Below are 16,500 nucleotides of genomic sequence, written 5' to 3'. Positions count from 1 at the left end.
CAACTTTGTGAGTATACCTAACACCATTGAATTGTATGCTTTAAATGGGTTAATTGTGGTATGTGAATTGTCTTAAAGCTTTTATAAAAACAAAGCTTAAGAATCAGAAGTTCGGGGCCGGCCCCGTGGCTTAGCGGTTAAGTGCTCATGCTCTGCTCCTGGCAGTCCAGGTTCTGATCCCAGGCGCGCACCTACGCACTGCTCCTCCGCCATGCTGAGGCTGCCTCCCACATACAGCAACTAGAAGCATGTGCAGCTATGACATACAACTACGTACTGGGGCTTTGGGGGGAAAAAAAAAAGGAGGAGGATTGGCAATAGATGTTAGCTCAGAGCCAGTCTTCCTCAGCAAAAAAAGAGGAGGATTAGCATGGATGTTAGCGCAGGTCTGATCTTCCTCACAAAAAAAAAAAAAAAAAGAATCAGAAGTACTAAACTTGGTGTCAGAACTTCTGAGAACAAGTTGTTTGGCTTTGCCACCTACTGAGCCATGTGAACCCAGGCACATTTTTAACCTCTTGGAGCTTCAATGGCTTTATCTGTAAAGTGGGGATGAAGATCCCTTATGGGGTTGTTGTCAAGATAAATGACATAGGACACGTGAAAGTGGGCATAGTAAAACCTCCAGCAAGTTATATATTTATGTGCTTAAGTTAGACATATATTTTTGTGCATAATAAATGCTTAACCTGAAATGCTCTTGAGAGTTCCCATCTAGCCCTGTGAAATGAACACTTATTATGGCTGAGAACTGATTTGCGTGATGAGTAAATAGCAGAGTCCTTAAAGACCAGGTACCAAATGGCTCTGTCTGTGGTCTGTAACCTTGAGTCCAGACAGAGATTGTCAGTTTGTCTCTTACTGCATGTCTGCTTCCCTGGCTTCAGATACTATTTTCTTAGTTTATTGTCAGAGTAATTGTTGCCTGTAATTACCAAAGACAGTGTCTAGTTAGTAGAGTGGAGTTGTGGTCAGTGGCAAAGCCGTTACCTGGCCATGCTTTCAGAGGGATTGAGCCTGTTAGTCAGGCTGGCTCAGAAGGGAGGGAAGCCCGCTGGCTAGGAACAGGGAACCAGCAGCCCTGGGAATCAGCTCCAGGAAACACATGCCATTTTGATTTCTAGCTCCCTAGAACTGGACAGTGGATTCCTGTAGTCTCTAGTCTGCATCCTCAGTGATAAGGCTTCCGATGTAAAGTCAGGCTCTGAATCTGCCCCGGCCCTATCCATGAGACTAAAATGTATTTCAGAAAGCCAGGAAAGGGGGGAATGTGACAAAAGTTGAGTAATACCTGGCACTAATCGTATACTTATGTAGTAATTCTTAATAGGGCTGTTTCTTTAATCTCTCAAGAACTATGTTTAGGATTAAAGAATATTACCAGGATCAAGAATTATTTGTCTCTTTGTGTGTTTTCATTTATGCATTCTTTCAGCAGACTTTTCTTGACAATTTACTGTCTGTTAGGAATCCTATGTTAGGAGTTGAGGCTAAAAATACGTAAAGGTACAGCTTCAGTCCCCGGTTGGCATCACTGGTTGGGGAGACAGACGAGATTATTGCAGAGCCAGCCCTGATGGCCTAGCAGTTAACGTCCGCGTACCCTACTTTGGTGGCCTGTGTTTGGTTCCCGGACGCAGAACCACACCACTTGTCTGTCAGTAGCTGTGCTGTGGCGGCAGCTCAAATAGAAGAACCAGCTGTACACAACTATGTACTGGGGCTTTGGGGGGAAAAAAGAAGGAAAAAAAAAGGAAGATTGGCAACAGATGTTAGCTTAGGGCGAATCTTCCCCTGTAAAAAAAAAAAAAAGATTATTGCAATACAGGAGGGAGGCTGGATCAAAGAAAGCTTTGCAGAGGAACTTGAACTGTGTGGACAGTGGATTGGACAGTGAATTGGATGAGCGGGACTGGGGGACAGTGGATTGAGTGGGCCCAGTGGGTGCGGTGGGGGCCAGGCAGAAGCAGTGCACCCGCAGTCATGGAGCATGCAAGGTGAGAGGTGACGGTAGCCTAAGTAAGAGAGCGGCAACAGGGATGGACAGACGTAGACAGATTCTGGAGCTGTTAAGAAAGCAGAGCAGACAGAATGTGAGGGGCAGGGAGTAGTTAGGAATGACTCCTGGGTGTTTGGCGTGGTGGGCTGGGTGCGTGGCAGAGCCATCCACTGAGCCAAAGTCCAGAGGAGGCCGAGCAGGTTTGGTGAGGGGCAGAGGAGAAGTGAGCAGCTAATTTTGAAGTGTGAATTTGGAGGATATGAAGGACATTCCAGTGCACGTGGCCAGGAGGCTGTTTGGGTGTCCAGGTCTGGAGCGCTGAAGAGAGATCTGAAGGGAAGAGCCATTCAGGAGGTCATTGCTATACTGTTGGCAACAACGTGAGTGGGAGAGCTCATCCAGGGAACATAGCTCTTGTGAGGAGAGAAGACGACCCTGCCCAGAACTGAGACTTGAGGAAGAGCAGCCGGAAAGAGTATTGGTCATTTAGCCTGGAACTCATTTCTGCTGATTTTCAGGTCTCGGTGTAAATGGCACTTCCTGAGGGTAGCAGTCTTCTCTGACCCTCTCTGAATGCGGTTAGGTGTTCCTGCTGTGTCCCCATCGCAGCCTGTCCTCCTAGCCTAGCACTTTGCACACATCTTGATTATTGCTCGTACTGTGGTTGGACTCCTGTGCACTCTGGGCGGTGGGCTGTGTGTTGTTCACTTCGGATTTGCTGTGCTGGGATAGAGCAGGTGTGTAAGAGATGACAGTGCAGTCAGTGAAAGAGTGTGTGAAAGGCAGGGGGGAGTAGACAGTGTCCTGGGGGAGGACGTGGTCAGCAGGGAGAGGCAGTTGTATTGTAGTGAAGAGCACAGCTCTGGTCAGGTAGACCAAGGCTTGAGTCCCACTTCACTTAACCTTGACCGGCCTCTCTAAAATGGGAACAATCATGTCAGTTAACAGAGTTGTGAGGATTATTAAATGAGATGATGTGTGGAGAGAGAATCTTTTACAGGCTGCTAGTATTTGTTGCACTGATTACCCAGTGTTCCAATTCTTATTTTTTATTTGTCTGTCTGAACTTCCTGAGGGCAGAAGTCAATTCTTATTCATCCCTTATCCTCAGCATTTGATATTTAGGCTATTCAGGAGCTGTTTGTTGAAATAAATTGGTATATATTAAAGATGGGTTGTCTTGCAGCTTTGAGTAACCAGACGTACAACTTGAGTGTTGACTCACTGGTTTCGCTCCTCAGGCTCATTGGAGCCCTAAGCTTTGGGCCATTCCTCAGAAACACAGTTCTGAGAAGAGATCAGATTGACACCTTTTTAATGCTGGGCCAGCTGTATGATGTGGGTTCCACTAAGTTTGTCTACTTTGCGCCATAACCTTGTCTGGGATAGACATTGCCAGAATGGGAGTGCTTCTGGCATAGCACTGGCGAGGTTCTGAGATGATGTGAGGGCAGTGGCAGCTGCCGGTCCTGGGAATTATTGACACTCACAGTGGGAGCAGTAACAGATGAAGTTCCTTTCAATCTGTGGGGTGAAACGTGTGGTAACTGGAAGACTTGTTATTTGTGCCCTTATCCCCTTTTTAAATTAAAACAAACAAAATGAGCAGCCATAACATTGGGGTAAACGTTGCAATAGAGAGTTAACACAAAAAACCCCATCCCCGATCCTCCCACTCTGTCGGAACTACTCTCCATTTATGTTCATGCCACTGTTCTGGCTGAATTCAGGCCACTGCATATCCTAGTTTTGAAACCTGGACATGCTGTGACCAGTGCCAGCAGTCTTTGCTGTTCTTTTGTGCCGTAATAGCAAGCTTTGTCCAAACTCAGATGGAGCAGCAAGAGGCCCCGCATACAGCACGTGGGCCGTGTTTAACTGCCACATTTGTTGAAAATTTGCATCACTTTCAAATGAGTTAGTTGTCAGGTGTCTTGCAGAGAAAAGTCTGTCAGCATAACTAGTAGAACCAGTTCTGCTTGATTGTTAAAGAACCATACCTTTCTAGCTTTGATTCCTGCACATTGAACATGGTAGTTAATTGGGATCAGTAAGGAGTTTTATCTCATGTTTCATAGCTCTGGAAGTAAGATTGTCACCATTTGCTGAGTAGGCAGCTGGGCGGGGAGTGTCAGAATTGAATAGTGAGATAGAAGGAGCAAAAAATTGAGGGGGACTCTGGGCCCTTCACTGAAACCAGGTGACAGTTTAAGAAGCTCCCAAGGCCCAGAAAACAGGGATAGGACAGAGGCAGCAGTCTCTGGATGCTGGTAGAATTGGTTGCAAGATCCTGGGATGATGCTAGGCCCATCCACGGCTGTTGCACTCCTGGTTTTTACTGTCAGGCTTCATGACTTCCAGTCTTTCTGGATTAATACCACATACATGACAGTCTTTAATGGAATGCGCTCTTTCTCTGGTACTTTACAATGTGATTAGAGCATTTGGTGAAGCCATCCTTATTAATACCCAAACCTGGATCTTAATCTCCCGTATGTTTCTCTGGTTCCTGCTGGAGTATTTTTAAAGCCTCTCACTATTTAAAGTCATTATTAGTTAAATTATTCAATGAAATATTTTGAGCACTTACTGTGTGCAAGGCCTGTATTAGAGTCTGGGGTTATATGGTGAGCAAAAAACGAGACAAAGGACCTTCCCTCAAAGAGTTTATAGGTTGGTAGGGAGATACACTTAAATAATTACGTCAACAAATGTGAAATTGCAATTGTAACATGTGCCAGGAGGGAGAGATACAGGAGCTGTAAGAACCTGGTAACAGATCCAAAGGATATACAAAATTCACGGGGCAAAGAGGGAAAGGACAAGTATTCCAAGCAGAGGGAGCTTCCTGTAGAAACAGCTCGGACTGCAAAGGAGCATGGCAGGTATGGGAGGGTGAAAGAAGGCTGGTGTGGCCAACATGCAGACTCAGGAAGAGGATGGTAAGAGACCAGATTGGACAAGTAGGTAGGGACCAGGCTGTGCAGGGCCTTGTAGGCCATGTCGAGGCATTGCCTTCATCCCACCAATAATGCAAAGCAGAATGTGTTCTGAAAGGATCATTGCTGCTTTACGGTGGAGAATGGATTAGAAAAAGGACAGATGGAATGCTACTGCAGTGGTCCAGGTGGGAGATGATAATAGCTTGGACTAGGGTGGTGCTGGTGGAGATGAGAGGAGCATGGATTCTAGATATATTTAATAGGTAATGTTGATGGAATTTGGTGATAGGTTGGATATTGAGGGTAAAGGAGAAGGAGGTGTAAAAGGGGACTCTTAGGATGACCTCTAGACTACATGCTCTTGAAGGGAAGCACAGAGTTGTCCAAGCAGCACATAGCAGTGTTATTTATGGTTGGAGCCTGTCTTGGAGCATGGTAAATCAGAAGATTCCCATTGAACTCTCAAGCTTGGTTGGGGTGACAGTCAGAGACTTATGCCTTAGAGGACTCAGTGGAGTGAGTCATAAGAGGTGACACTTTCAGCTGGTGTTGAAGAAGCCCCAAAGTTGTTCCCCATGCAACTGGCCATTACTCCGGGGGGTAGGGGGTTGTGTTTTGCTCTTCCCTTCAGCTTCTTTTTGCCTCTCCACAACACTTTTAGGCTTTCCTGGGCCCTTCCAGTGATGCTTACTTTGACCTAGTTTCAGGTGGGTCTGCAGATACATTCACTGATCTTTCCGTCCTGTTTTTCCTTCATTCCACCTAAGAAGTAGTATGGCATCATGTAAGAGCACAGGCTGAGCCAGCTACCGGGTTTGACTTCCACCTGCACCATGTACTAGTTGGGTGTCTTCATCCTCAAAATGGAGATAATAGTGAGTATAATAACCCTACTTCAAAGGCTTGCTGTGAGGATTAAATGAGTTAAGTATAAAGCCCTTTAAACGATGCCTGGCTCATAGGCTCAAGAAATATTTGTTATCATTATTCACCTCTCAACCTTGGTAAGGGCTGGCCCTTGAAGTACTCACTTTGGCATTCACAAATTGGACATTTGTGATTTCTGCAGTCAACAAGCGACCCATGACTCACGATGTAGTAATTCATGATGTCAATAAGGAAGAGATTGTATTACTCGTCTGATTGTAAAGGTCAAGTTGGATAGCCTTTAATCACTCATCCAGTAAATTTGCCCACCTTATACATATTCCAAACGCAGTGTGATCAGGCATAGGATGTACACATAGGAATTTCATCATGTCCTGTAACCCACTTTAAGATCTATCCAGACTCAGCCCATCCAGATGTGGGCACTCCTGTACCCTTGTTAGTAACCAGTTCCTCTTCTGCATTCAACCATGTTCATTCTCCTGGGATCAACAGGCAACGAATGTTACAACTCAGTTTTTTCTCTTTCTGAAAAACATTGAGGTATTATCTCCATATTTGTTAGTTCTTTCTTTGTTTTTCTTATGAAGTTTGAAAAGCTACTATAAAATCCAGGGGTGAAGGAACTATAGGACGTAGCCAGTGAGTGCTCTCCATTCTGTCCTCTCTACATCCTCCCCACCACCCAAACAGATAGCTTCCCAAATTAAAAGAAAAAATTCAGTTTTTTGAGGGGTGAGTTTCTTTATGATTCCTCTTTGTATACCTTGCTTTATCCAAGTCCTCTAGGTTATTTCTCTTCTCAAGAATGATGTGTATTTTGATTTGGGATGGGGAGAATGATGATAGTAGTGGTGGTACTTATTTTTCTTCTGAGTTGATTATCTGTAAAAATTGGATAGTGTATATTTATAATTTTTTTGAAGTGTTAACCAGAGAAAGGTTAGATATTAGTGATGATTGCCTACAGTCTGGCTTCTTAAATTCCAGTGCTCAAGTGCTTATATAGGTTTTTAGTCTCAATTTATTACCACCTTTCAGCAACTTAATCTACTTTCAATAAATTCAGCTGTTGAGAAAGCTTTTGTTTTGTAGGGCATGCCTGAGCAGTCCCTTCCTCGGATGTGGTGTTCTCTTAAGAAAGCCATTAGTCTCCTTTTTTGGTCTTGTGGTGGATTCAAAGTACTTCTTATTGAAGAAGATAAGACACAAAATGACCAGACCTAGGTCATTGTGGGCTTGAGAAAACAAAATCTATTAATAGAAAAATGCCATTTCTTTTTCCATGGCTTCAGATAGGCCTGTGTATTCACAGTCTTATGGAATTAGGGCCAACTTGGGTGTTGCTAATTGCAGGAGTTTCTGATCCACAGGAAAAAGAATTGAGAGGCCTCCTGAGAAGAGTCAGTTTAGTATAATGTGGGAAACAGGATTGAGAGAGAAGTAGAAATTATTCTACTCACGTGACAGAATCTTGAATAATTGCAACTCTTAAGTAGTATGTTTGAATTCTTTGTTTACTCATCAAAGGAAGGGAAGAGAAAATGAAAGGAAATCAAGAGGAAGCACAGACTGCTGTGTCCAACAGTCATAACCCCTCCCATTTACTGAATATATGTGCCAGGCATTTAGACACATTTCTCTTCACGTCTTCATATTAGGTAGTATTGTTTCCATTCACACAGGAGGAAACAGAAGCTCATCAGGTTAAATGACATGCCCCAAGTCATGTCTGTAGGTACCAGAGCTGGATTTGGACTGTGGCCCCAAGTCTGTATTATTTCTGTTTTTAGTACATGCACAGAGAGAAGTTTGGAGAAACAAGGGGAAAGGCAAAGCTTAAATTATTAGTACTATGCTGTATTAAAAATACAACTTTCTACTTTAAAAAAGGTAAATTTTGTTCTAAGATACACATGGATTCCCACCTAATATGTGGATGCAAATACATTTTCCCCCTCAGATTTTCTATTTTAGCGGAGAAAACAGAGTATTAAATGTCCATCTTAGAGCAGTAGGGTGACTTTGAGGAAATAAAATATCTGTTGTGTCTTTTTAGCACTTTGGTGCCAAATGCAATGGAAAGAAATTGTGTTTTGGAACGTTTAGGGATGTTGCCTCTTAGAGTTTGCACTTCTGGCTGGATGAAATTAAACTGAGAATAACAACTTCAGGTTTTGACTCAAAGCCCTCGTAAGCAGTGAAGAGCTGATGTGAACATTTATAGGCATTTTGGCCTATGTGAGCTTCATTGTCGGGAAACCCCCACCCCTTCTTTTCAAGATCAGTGATCTTTTGACAGGGCCTTTCCCTTTTTCTGCCTTCCCCGAGGTGCCGTTGGTCCATCACACTTTTGAGAAGATGTGCACTCTGATTGTGAACTTGGTAAGAAACAAGAGAATTTACTTTTTGAGAACCAATGGAATGAAAATGACCAGGCTGCTTTTCAGCCTTTTGGCAGATTCTCAGGAGTGTTAGCTGCCGTTAGCTTTCACATGGTTTTGTCCTGTATGTGGCAGATCCTTGTACAGTGAAGTATAGTTCTCTTAAGGGAATTCTTCTAATTCTAATCAGTTTTGTAATAGGAAACTGGTTTCCTGCTGTAGGCAATGGATGTTACAACTATTTTCTCTTTTGTAGTAGGAACCCGGAGACTTGTGTGTTGGAACCTAGTACACAGCAGCAAAGAATGTGAGATTTGGAGTTAGGGCTTGGGCCTAAGCCCTTGGTTAGTGACTTATTTCCTGTAAAAGAAAAATTCCTGAACCTCTTTAAGCCTCGGTTTCTTCATCTGTAAAATGGAGGTAATACCAGTACTAGAGTTATTTTGAGGGTTAATGAGATACTCATGAAGCGTGCTTATCTGGCATGTAATAGAAGCCTAATAAATGTTGGCTGTTATCATTATAGTTAAAAGCACGCAGGTGAAGTGAAAGCTGAGCCTGACAAATTGTGGAGAGCTTGGATCGCTGTGCACAGACTTGCACGCATCTGTTTTTGCTGCTCAGAAGTCTTTTTGACTTGATGATTTTCAACAGTGTTCCAAATGGGTGAGGTTGCTGTATGATCTGTGTCTTGGCATGAAGTCCCGTTACAATCTGTTAAGTGGTATTTGAGGCAGGGGCTCATGCATTTGATGATGAGATTGCTTTTTCTTGGACGCTGGCTTTTCAGCGGCAGTGTATGTTTTATTGTGTTATTCTGACCTCTCCTTTCCCTGTCTGCAGTGCTGGAGGAAGTCTGATGAATAGCAGCAGTTTCAGTAGGAAGTGGAGCACTGTTAGGAATCTTGGTGGGTTTTCTGTCATCTCCCTAGAGTGTTGAAATTCTCACATTCTTCATAAAATGTGGCTCCTCAATGACTTAGCCAGCTGCTTTGTGTGTGTTCCCTTTTCTCTATCAGATCAATTTTTGGTCAGCAACTTGTTGCCAACATCAAAATATATTTAACATTATTCTAGGGAAGGAGAGGAGTCAGTACTTTTAAAATAAAAAAGGCGTACTAAGCTTTTGGGGCATTTGACAAAGATGAGGGTAACTTGGAAAAGATCTGTGGCCTTTACCTTTTTTCTCCCAGGAAATGCTCTGGTAGATTGATACTCATCCCTCAGGGAATGCGGTTCCGTGGTGTGACAGAGTGTTTTGGAATGGAGACAGCAGGTCTACAGGAGTCTTCCTTTTTGGTTTCTAGTGAGGGAAAGCCACCTAGGACCCTACCTCCTTTTGGACACAAATACTCAATCTCACTTCACCATCATGATTTTTGACCTCGGACAGCTGTCTTATGCATTATCTCACAAGGCAGGCAATACGGCTCCTAATGCCATTCTTTTAGATGGGGACACTGAGGTCAGGATACTTGCCCAAAATCCTCCTGATATCTTTGCAGACTAGAACCCACTGAGGTGCATGATTCAGTCCTGTGCCTTTTCCTGAAAGACATTTATTGGAGATAGTAAATAGTATGTGCTCAATTCACTCCCCTGCTTAAGATCCTTCATGTGCTCCCCACGGCCCACAGGATAAAGCCCAAGCTCCTTAAAACGGCCTGCAATGGGCCGGCCCCGTGGCTTAGTGGTTAAGTGCGTGCGCTCTGCTGCTGGCGGCCCGGGTTCGGATCCCGGGCGCGCACTGACACACCGCTTCTCCGGCCACGCTGAGGCCGCGTCCCACATACAGCAACTAGAAGAATGTGCAGCTATGACATACAACTATCTGCTGGGGATTTGGGGGGAAAAAATAAATAAATAAAAAATCAAAAAAACAAAAAACAAAAAAACGGCCTGCAAGCCGCCACTCGCCCAGCCGCGTTTCTCACCTCTCTTGCAGAATTACTTGCTTCCTTGTTTTTGCACCTTCTCTTTTCTTTCCTCCTCTGTCTGCTTGTCCATCTGTTGAACTCCTGCACATTCCTTATGAGCCACTTCCCTGGAAGCACTTGCTTGACCAGTCTCCCCCTCCCCTCTCCTCCCTCTGTTGGTCCCCTACAGAGTTAGGTCCCCTCTTTTGTGCTCCTGTCACCCTGTGTCAGTACCTTTATTATAGCATCCATCATATTGTATTATGGTGTGTTGGTATTCTCTTCTCCCTGCTGGACCATGAGCTCCTGTTTAGTAGCGCTTGGTGTGGATTCATTTAAATTATCTTTGTGGGGGCCAGCCCCATGGCTTAGCGGTTAAGTACTTGTGCTCCGCTACTGGCGGCTCCGGTTCAGATCCCGGGCGCGCACCGACGCACCGCTTCTCCAGCCATGCTGAGGCCACGTCCCACATACAGCAACTAGAAGGATGTGCAAGTATGACATACAACTATCTACTGGGGCTTTGGGGAAAAAAGGAGGAGGATTGGCAATAGATGTTAGCTCAGAGCCGGTTTTCCTCAGCAAAAAGAGGAGGATTAGCATGGATGTTAGCTCAGGGCTGATCTTCCTCACAAAAAAAAAAAAGATAAATTATCTTTGTGGGGCTGCCCGGTGTGTAGCGGTTAAGTTCGTGCACTCCGCTTCAGCGGCCCAGGGTTTGCCAGTTCGGATCCTGGGCGTGGACCTACTCACTGCTCATCAAGTCATGCTGAGGCACGTAGAAGAACTAGAAGGACCTACAGTTAGGATATACAACTATGTACTGGTGGCTTTGGGAAGGGAAAAAAAAAAAAAGAGGAAGATTGGCAACAGATGTTAGCTCAGGGCCAGTCTTCTTCAATAAATAAATAAGCTTTGTTGCTTATAAATCTCCTTCTCCCTTTCCATGTACAAACCTCAACTATCTTCATCATCCTCTGCTTTAAAAAAAATATATATATATACACATATGCATACATGCCTTATATATACAAATGCATATATGCCTTAGTGTGGAAATGACAAGGCTAAGAATGATATGGGGTTTTTTTCTTGTTTTTTAAGTTAGTTTTTGCTTTGCTTGGTATATGTGTGGCAGTGGGTGGGGAGATATGTGCCCCTTCATGCAGAGAGGTCATGCAGGGATTGTGGTGGGTGGTAGCAGCCACGGAAAACCATTCGGGGGGGTTTTATCAGCTGAATAATGGCAACATCCTACGAGCTTTACAGTTTGGAGGCTTCATGCCTCCTCACTCCATCTAAAATCCACACACTTGAGGCAGTAAATGCTAGTTCTGGCATTTGACTCTTTTCTGCCAATCTTCCTCGTGAGGTGGTGGCTATGACATTGATTTCTAATCCTATGGCCCTGGATATATTGTACATTGACATGTTCTAGTCATCTGTGGTTTCTCTGTTGTTAATGCAATTGACCTAAGTCAAAAATACCCTTGGTGACAATCAGCAGAAACCCACCATAGCTAATTTATGTTAACAAGGAGATTTATTATAAACATACAAGTGTGATTCATGGATCTGTGGGCCAAAGTTTTGGGGTCGGGTTGGGTCTCACTAAAGCCTGGAAAGCCATGATTATTTGTGTGTCTGGGGGTTGGGCTTTCATCTCCAGGTATCATCGTCATGTGTCTTATTCTCTGCAGAACAGCTTCCTCTGCTGCCCAGTGTTTGTGGCCACATCTACAAGTCTGTAGTTGAAGCAGCTTGATTAGCTTCTCTTAGCTCTTCAGCTAAATTAATAGGAGAGAGAAAAGGATTAGCCTTTTGTGGACCTGCTGTCCGTTTCCCTATGCAGTTGATGGGGAGGAGGTGGTTCACTCTGGGCCGTTGGGGAGCAGGGAACAGTCATCTGGGGAAAGGGAGTTTTGGGTAGGACAGAAACCTAAAAGGTGTCTCTTGATTGTTTTGTTTATGGAATGTAAGAAAAGAATCCACTGACCATTTCAAGAGTTGTAGGAAGTTTTGCATAGTATAAATTCTTTATCATCAGAAGATGATGTTTCTGTGGATGTAACAATAGGGTAGTCTTCTCCACTCTGGCTTCAGTGTTTGTAACTGAATTCCAAGCACTAGTCAGGATGATCATTAGAGTTTTCTAACAGCTAATAGAGTTTAATGAATAGCTTTGCTCTCCTCAGAGAGAGATGATAGACCTGTCAAAAATAATTGTGCTTTAATTTAGTTCTTTGCCAATGACAGATGATGAAAATTCTCAATGAGAATTTCTCAATTACCAAAAGACTTGTAGCGTTTACATATGCAAGAATAGTCCCCCTTGCGTAACCTAGAGCAATACATCAGAATTATCTGGGGAGCTTTTTGCAAAACCAGACACCCAGCTGCATCCGTACACCGATTCCTTAGGCTTGTGGTGGGGCCTGAGTGTCTGTTCAGGGAACAAGCTCCCTAGATGATCTGACAGCTCCCCAAGTTTGAGAAGCACTGCCTCAGAGGGACTTGATTTATTGGCATCTCCTGGGGTGGAAATTGTAGCCATCTCTAAAATAGACCCTGCTCAAAATGGGTTCTCTGAAACAGCCGTGACTTTCTTCCTCATTGTCAAGATGGGCTGTCTGATCTTTCCCTGCCTTGGCTCTACTCAAGTTTCTTCTATTCTATTTCTGTATTTTAATCTGGATTAACAACTTCAGAAAACTCACACTACCCAGAGCCTTCTGCCAAAAAAAACAAAACAAGAAGATTCCAGGTTTTGTGGTTTTTTTTTTTTTTTTGGGAGGAAGATCAGCCCTGTGCTAACATCTGCCAATCCTCCTCTTTTTTTGCTGAGGAAGACTGGCCCTGGGCTAACACCTGTGCCCATCTTCCTCCACTTTATATGGGACGCCACCACAGCATGGCTTGCCAAGCGGTGTGTCGGTGCGCACCCGGGATCCCAACCAGAGAACCCTGGGCCGCCGCAGCGGAGCACGTGCACTTAACTGCTCGCGCCACCCGGCCGGCCCCGAGAAAATTCCAGTTTTATTTGTTGACAATTGTTTCTTGTAGAAAAATTCTTGTAGAATTTTCCAGTCAGGATTTGACTGCATCCCCATGGTGTCATTTAACATGTTTCTCTGTCCCAGTGTTTGTTGTAAATTGGTAGATTAGCATAGAAGCTCAAGCAGATTGAAGTTAGATATTTTGGCAAGAATACCTCATTGGTGGTGTGGTAGATCAGGAGGCCTATCATGCCTCTCTTTTATGTTAACAGCCACTTGTGACTGTTGCTTTGGTCCATTAACTCATTAAGGATAGCTAATTATCTTTGAATATCCAGTAAACACTGAACCCAACAGGGAGGCACTTGAAGATATTTTCACTGAGAAACAGTGACACGGAACCTGGCCTTGATTCCTCGTTAGCAGTGATTGTATCCCGTGGCACTGTCTTGTGGCTGTAGGTAATTTAGGATGGACAGTGAGTGTTCCCAGCTGTCTTTACTGAGTCCTGGTATGCTACAGAGTAGATGGCTCAGTATTGACTTGATACATTCATATTTTCCTGTTCTTACCTTCAAGGCTTTTACATATGTCCATTTTCTCTCAACGTGCAGTCTTCTCTTGCTTTCAATTCTTGATTCTCCCTGGAAGAAGAGAGGAATCGTTTTGTGGAATGTCTTCTATTCTCCATCTGACTCTGTGTTTGAGTTGCCTTACTTTGACCTGCTGTGTGACATCTGTTCCTTTAATAGGGAGTGTCCATCCCTGCCGCTCTGCTTGGGACAGCTAATACCTCTCAATCCTAAATAATTAGTTTAATACATTGAACTAATTTTTTGGAATTTTCTGTCTTCCTTTAGTTAAAAATACTTTTTAAAAAAAGTAACTTGTCAAATAAACAAACTGCTGAGGGTAAATGATGTTTTTTTTAGTGTGTATTCTGAAAGCATGGCTTTATGTTATTCATTTTGAGCCCTTAAACAAAGAAAAATATTACCCTTTGCTCTTCTCTTTTAGGAAATTCACACAAATGAAAAGGAAGTAACAGAGAAGGAAGTAACTCTTCACTTGTTGCCAGGTAACAGTCATGCTAGCATCATACTTCATGTACAGCGCAAACCCAATGATAAATTATGTCATCCCTAGTGTCACTATATATAAACTCCTTTGTTTTCATCCAGACAGCGTGTGACAGTAATGAGTTGGACAAAAATATCAAGGTCTTTAGTTCAGTAACTACACACCTGGGTCTGAGTATGACAGCATCTGCAAAGAATTTTTCTGGTTTCCCCCTCTCCCAAGCTGACAAAAATAAACCTGGGACATTCTCACCCAGGTTTTATGAACAAACAAGGCCTTTTCCAGGTTGCCTTACTTGGCCCCATCCAGTATGCTAGTCCCCAGTCCGGAAAATCCCAGTCTCCCACAGAACCCTACACCCCACATATACTGGGGTTTGCCAACCCTGGGATTGCCAGGCTTTACTCTGCGGTCATCCCCAAGGAGCCTGGGTTGGTTGGATATTTTTGAGATGGAAGACAGTGACTCTGTAGCTTAAGTCAAGTTTTGATCATTTCTAAATTCAGAAACAGAAACTACTTGGTGGCCTAGCCGCTCCGTATATGGGGATATCCTGTGAGCTGTGCATTCAGTTCTTCTTCCACTTTTCTTTTTTTTTTTTTGAATAATTTTATTTATTTATTTTTTTCCCCAAAGCCCCAGTAGATAGTTGTATGTGATAGCTGCACATTCTTCCAGTTGCTGTATGTGGGACGCGGCCTCAGCATGGCCGGAGAAGCGGTGCGTCGGTGCGCGCCCAGGATCTGAACCCGGGCCGCCAGCAGCGGAGCGTGCGCACTCAACCGCTAAGCCACGGGGCCGGCCCTCCACTTTTCTTTTTTCCAATCCCAAATAGCGTTTTTTTCCGTAAGTTTTTTAAGGTACATTTTCCCAAAACAATGGTCTCGTTGTGGTGCTTTTTATTTTTATTTATTTATTTTTTTGTGAGGAAGATCAGCCCTGAGCTAACATCCGTGCCAATCCTCTTTTTGCTGAGGAAGACTGGCCCTGAGCTGACATCCGTGCCCATCTTCTTCCACTTTATGTGGGACGCCGACACAGCATGGCCTGACAAGCGGTGCGTCGGTGCGTGCCCGGGATCAGAACCCGGGCCGCCAGCAGCGGAGCATGTACACTTAACCGCTACGCCATGGGGCTGGCCCCTGGTACTTTTTATTTTATTCCAGTTTATTGGGAGGTTATGAATATGCACAAGTTTCTGACTGATCCACATTATTTGGTAAATATATCAGAATCCTTTAACTTTTTTTTAATGTTTTTAAGTTTCAAAGGCTTTTACCTATAATAATGGCCTCAACCTTAATCCATATATCCTTTTGTTTTCCTTTTCTTGGGTTATAGTTCCTGAAATCAACTTGTATTTTTAGCTTAGTGTTCCATACATTCTCTCATCCCCTGGGTTACCTGCCGGTGCCTTCTAGGTGTGCAGCTGTGAGCTCATAGTCAACTTCTCTGAGCCCCAGTTTCCTAGACTAGACTAAGATCCTTTCCAGCTCCCACCTCCCGGGATTTGAGATTCTGTCTGTACACACAGTTGATAACAGTGGTGCAGCATGCCATGCTTGCACAGCCTTACCTGGATGCCGTATTAGCCACTGCATGCCAACTTCTAGTCTGTAGTGCATGACCACGGACTGAGATGGCTTGCCTGGTCTTGGGGAGAGACTCACCATTAAAAGCTCTTTCACACTGTGAGTTGAAAGCACAGAAAGCCTTGCTCACATGTCTTCCACCTTGGACTTAGCTGAGGCACTTTTCCTGGGACTATTTTAAACCCTAATGAGGGCTTGACTTCATTGTTTTCTTCAAGCTCCGTGGTCTCTCTAGAGGCTGACGTAGAGACTGAGCCATCTTCCAATATTTCCTTAGTAACTAACCCCTTGGAAGATGAAAGAAAATACCATAATATGTGTCCCTTGATAGTCTTAGTGTCTGAAGCTCTTCTTTGCTTTCATACTGAAAGTTAGACTAAATGAATTTTGAGCCACAAAGTAAATTTAAAGACACTGAAGGAGACATCCAGGGGGAGATTCAGAGGGGAAGATGGTTGTCTGTTGGAGGATAAAATTCCTTTTCTTTTTTGTTGCAAAATATTTACACTTAGTTTTTAATTTCCCCCATATCCTTCTCTTTTTCCTGCCCTCACCCAGACAGACATCCAGCCCTCAATGCTTACCTACCCCTACATCCTAATCTTTGTGACTGTAAAGAGAAGTACTCTATCTCCAGGAAGTACAGCTTCTCATGTGAGCTGGGTGCCTGCAGATAGAGCAGGAAAGGTGACACACTGAGAGG

The 16,500-nt window shown here is 43.9% G+C and overlaps 1 protein-coding gene across 2 annotated transcripts in view; it reads left to right on the top strand.

The window, feature by feature from the left end:
- MTMR12 (myotubularin related protein 12) overlaps nt 1-16,500 on the top strand; it is a 78,799-nt gene that overhangs the window by 14,873 nt on the left and 47,426 nt on the right. For both annotated transcript variants that reach the window (XM_087443168.1, XM_004422702.3), the window contains exon 2: nt 14,143-14,203. In XM_087443168.1, coding sequence (XP_087299294.1) covers nt 14,143-14,203 — 61 coding nt within the window. The remainder of the gene's footprint in view (nt 1-14,142; nt 14,204-16,500) is intronic.

Source organism: Ceratotherium simum, chromosome 18 (genome assembly GCF_057802395.1).
Source record: "Ceratotherium simum simum isolate JZ-2026a chromosome 18, ASM5780239v1, whole genome shotgun sequence".
In the NCBI taxonomy this organism is placed as follows: Eukaryota; Metazoa; Chordata; class Mammalia; order Perissodactyla; family Rhinocerotidae; genus Ceratotherium; species Ceratotherium simum.
The sequence above is the reverse complement of the archived record's forward strand: the minus strand, read 5'-3'. Positions and strand labels throughout refer to the sequence as shown.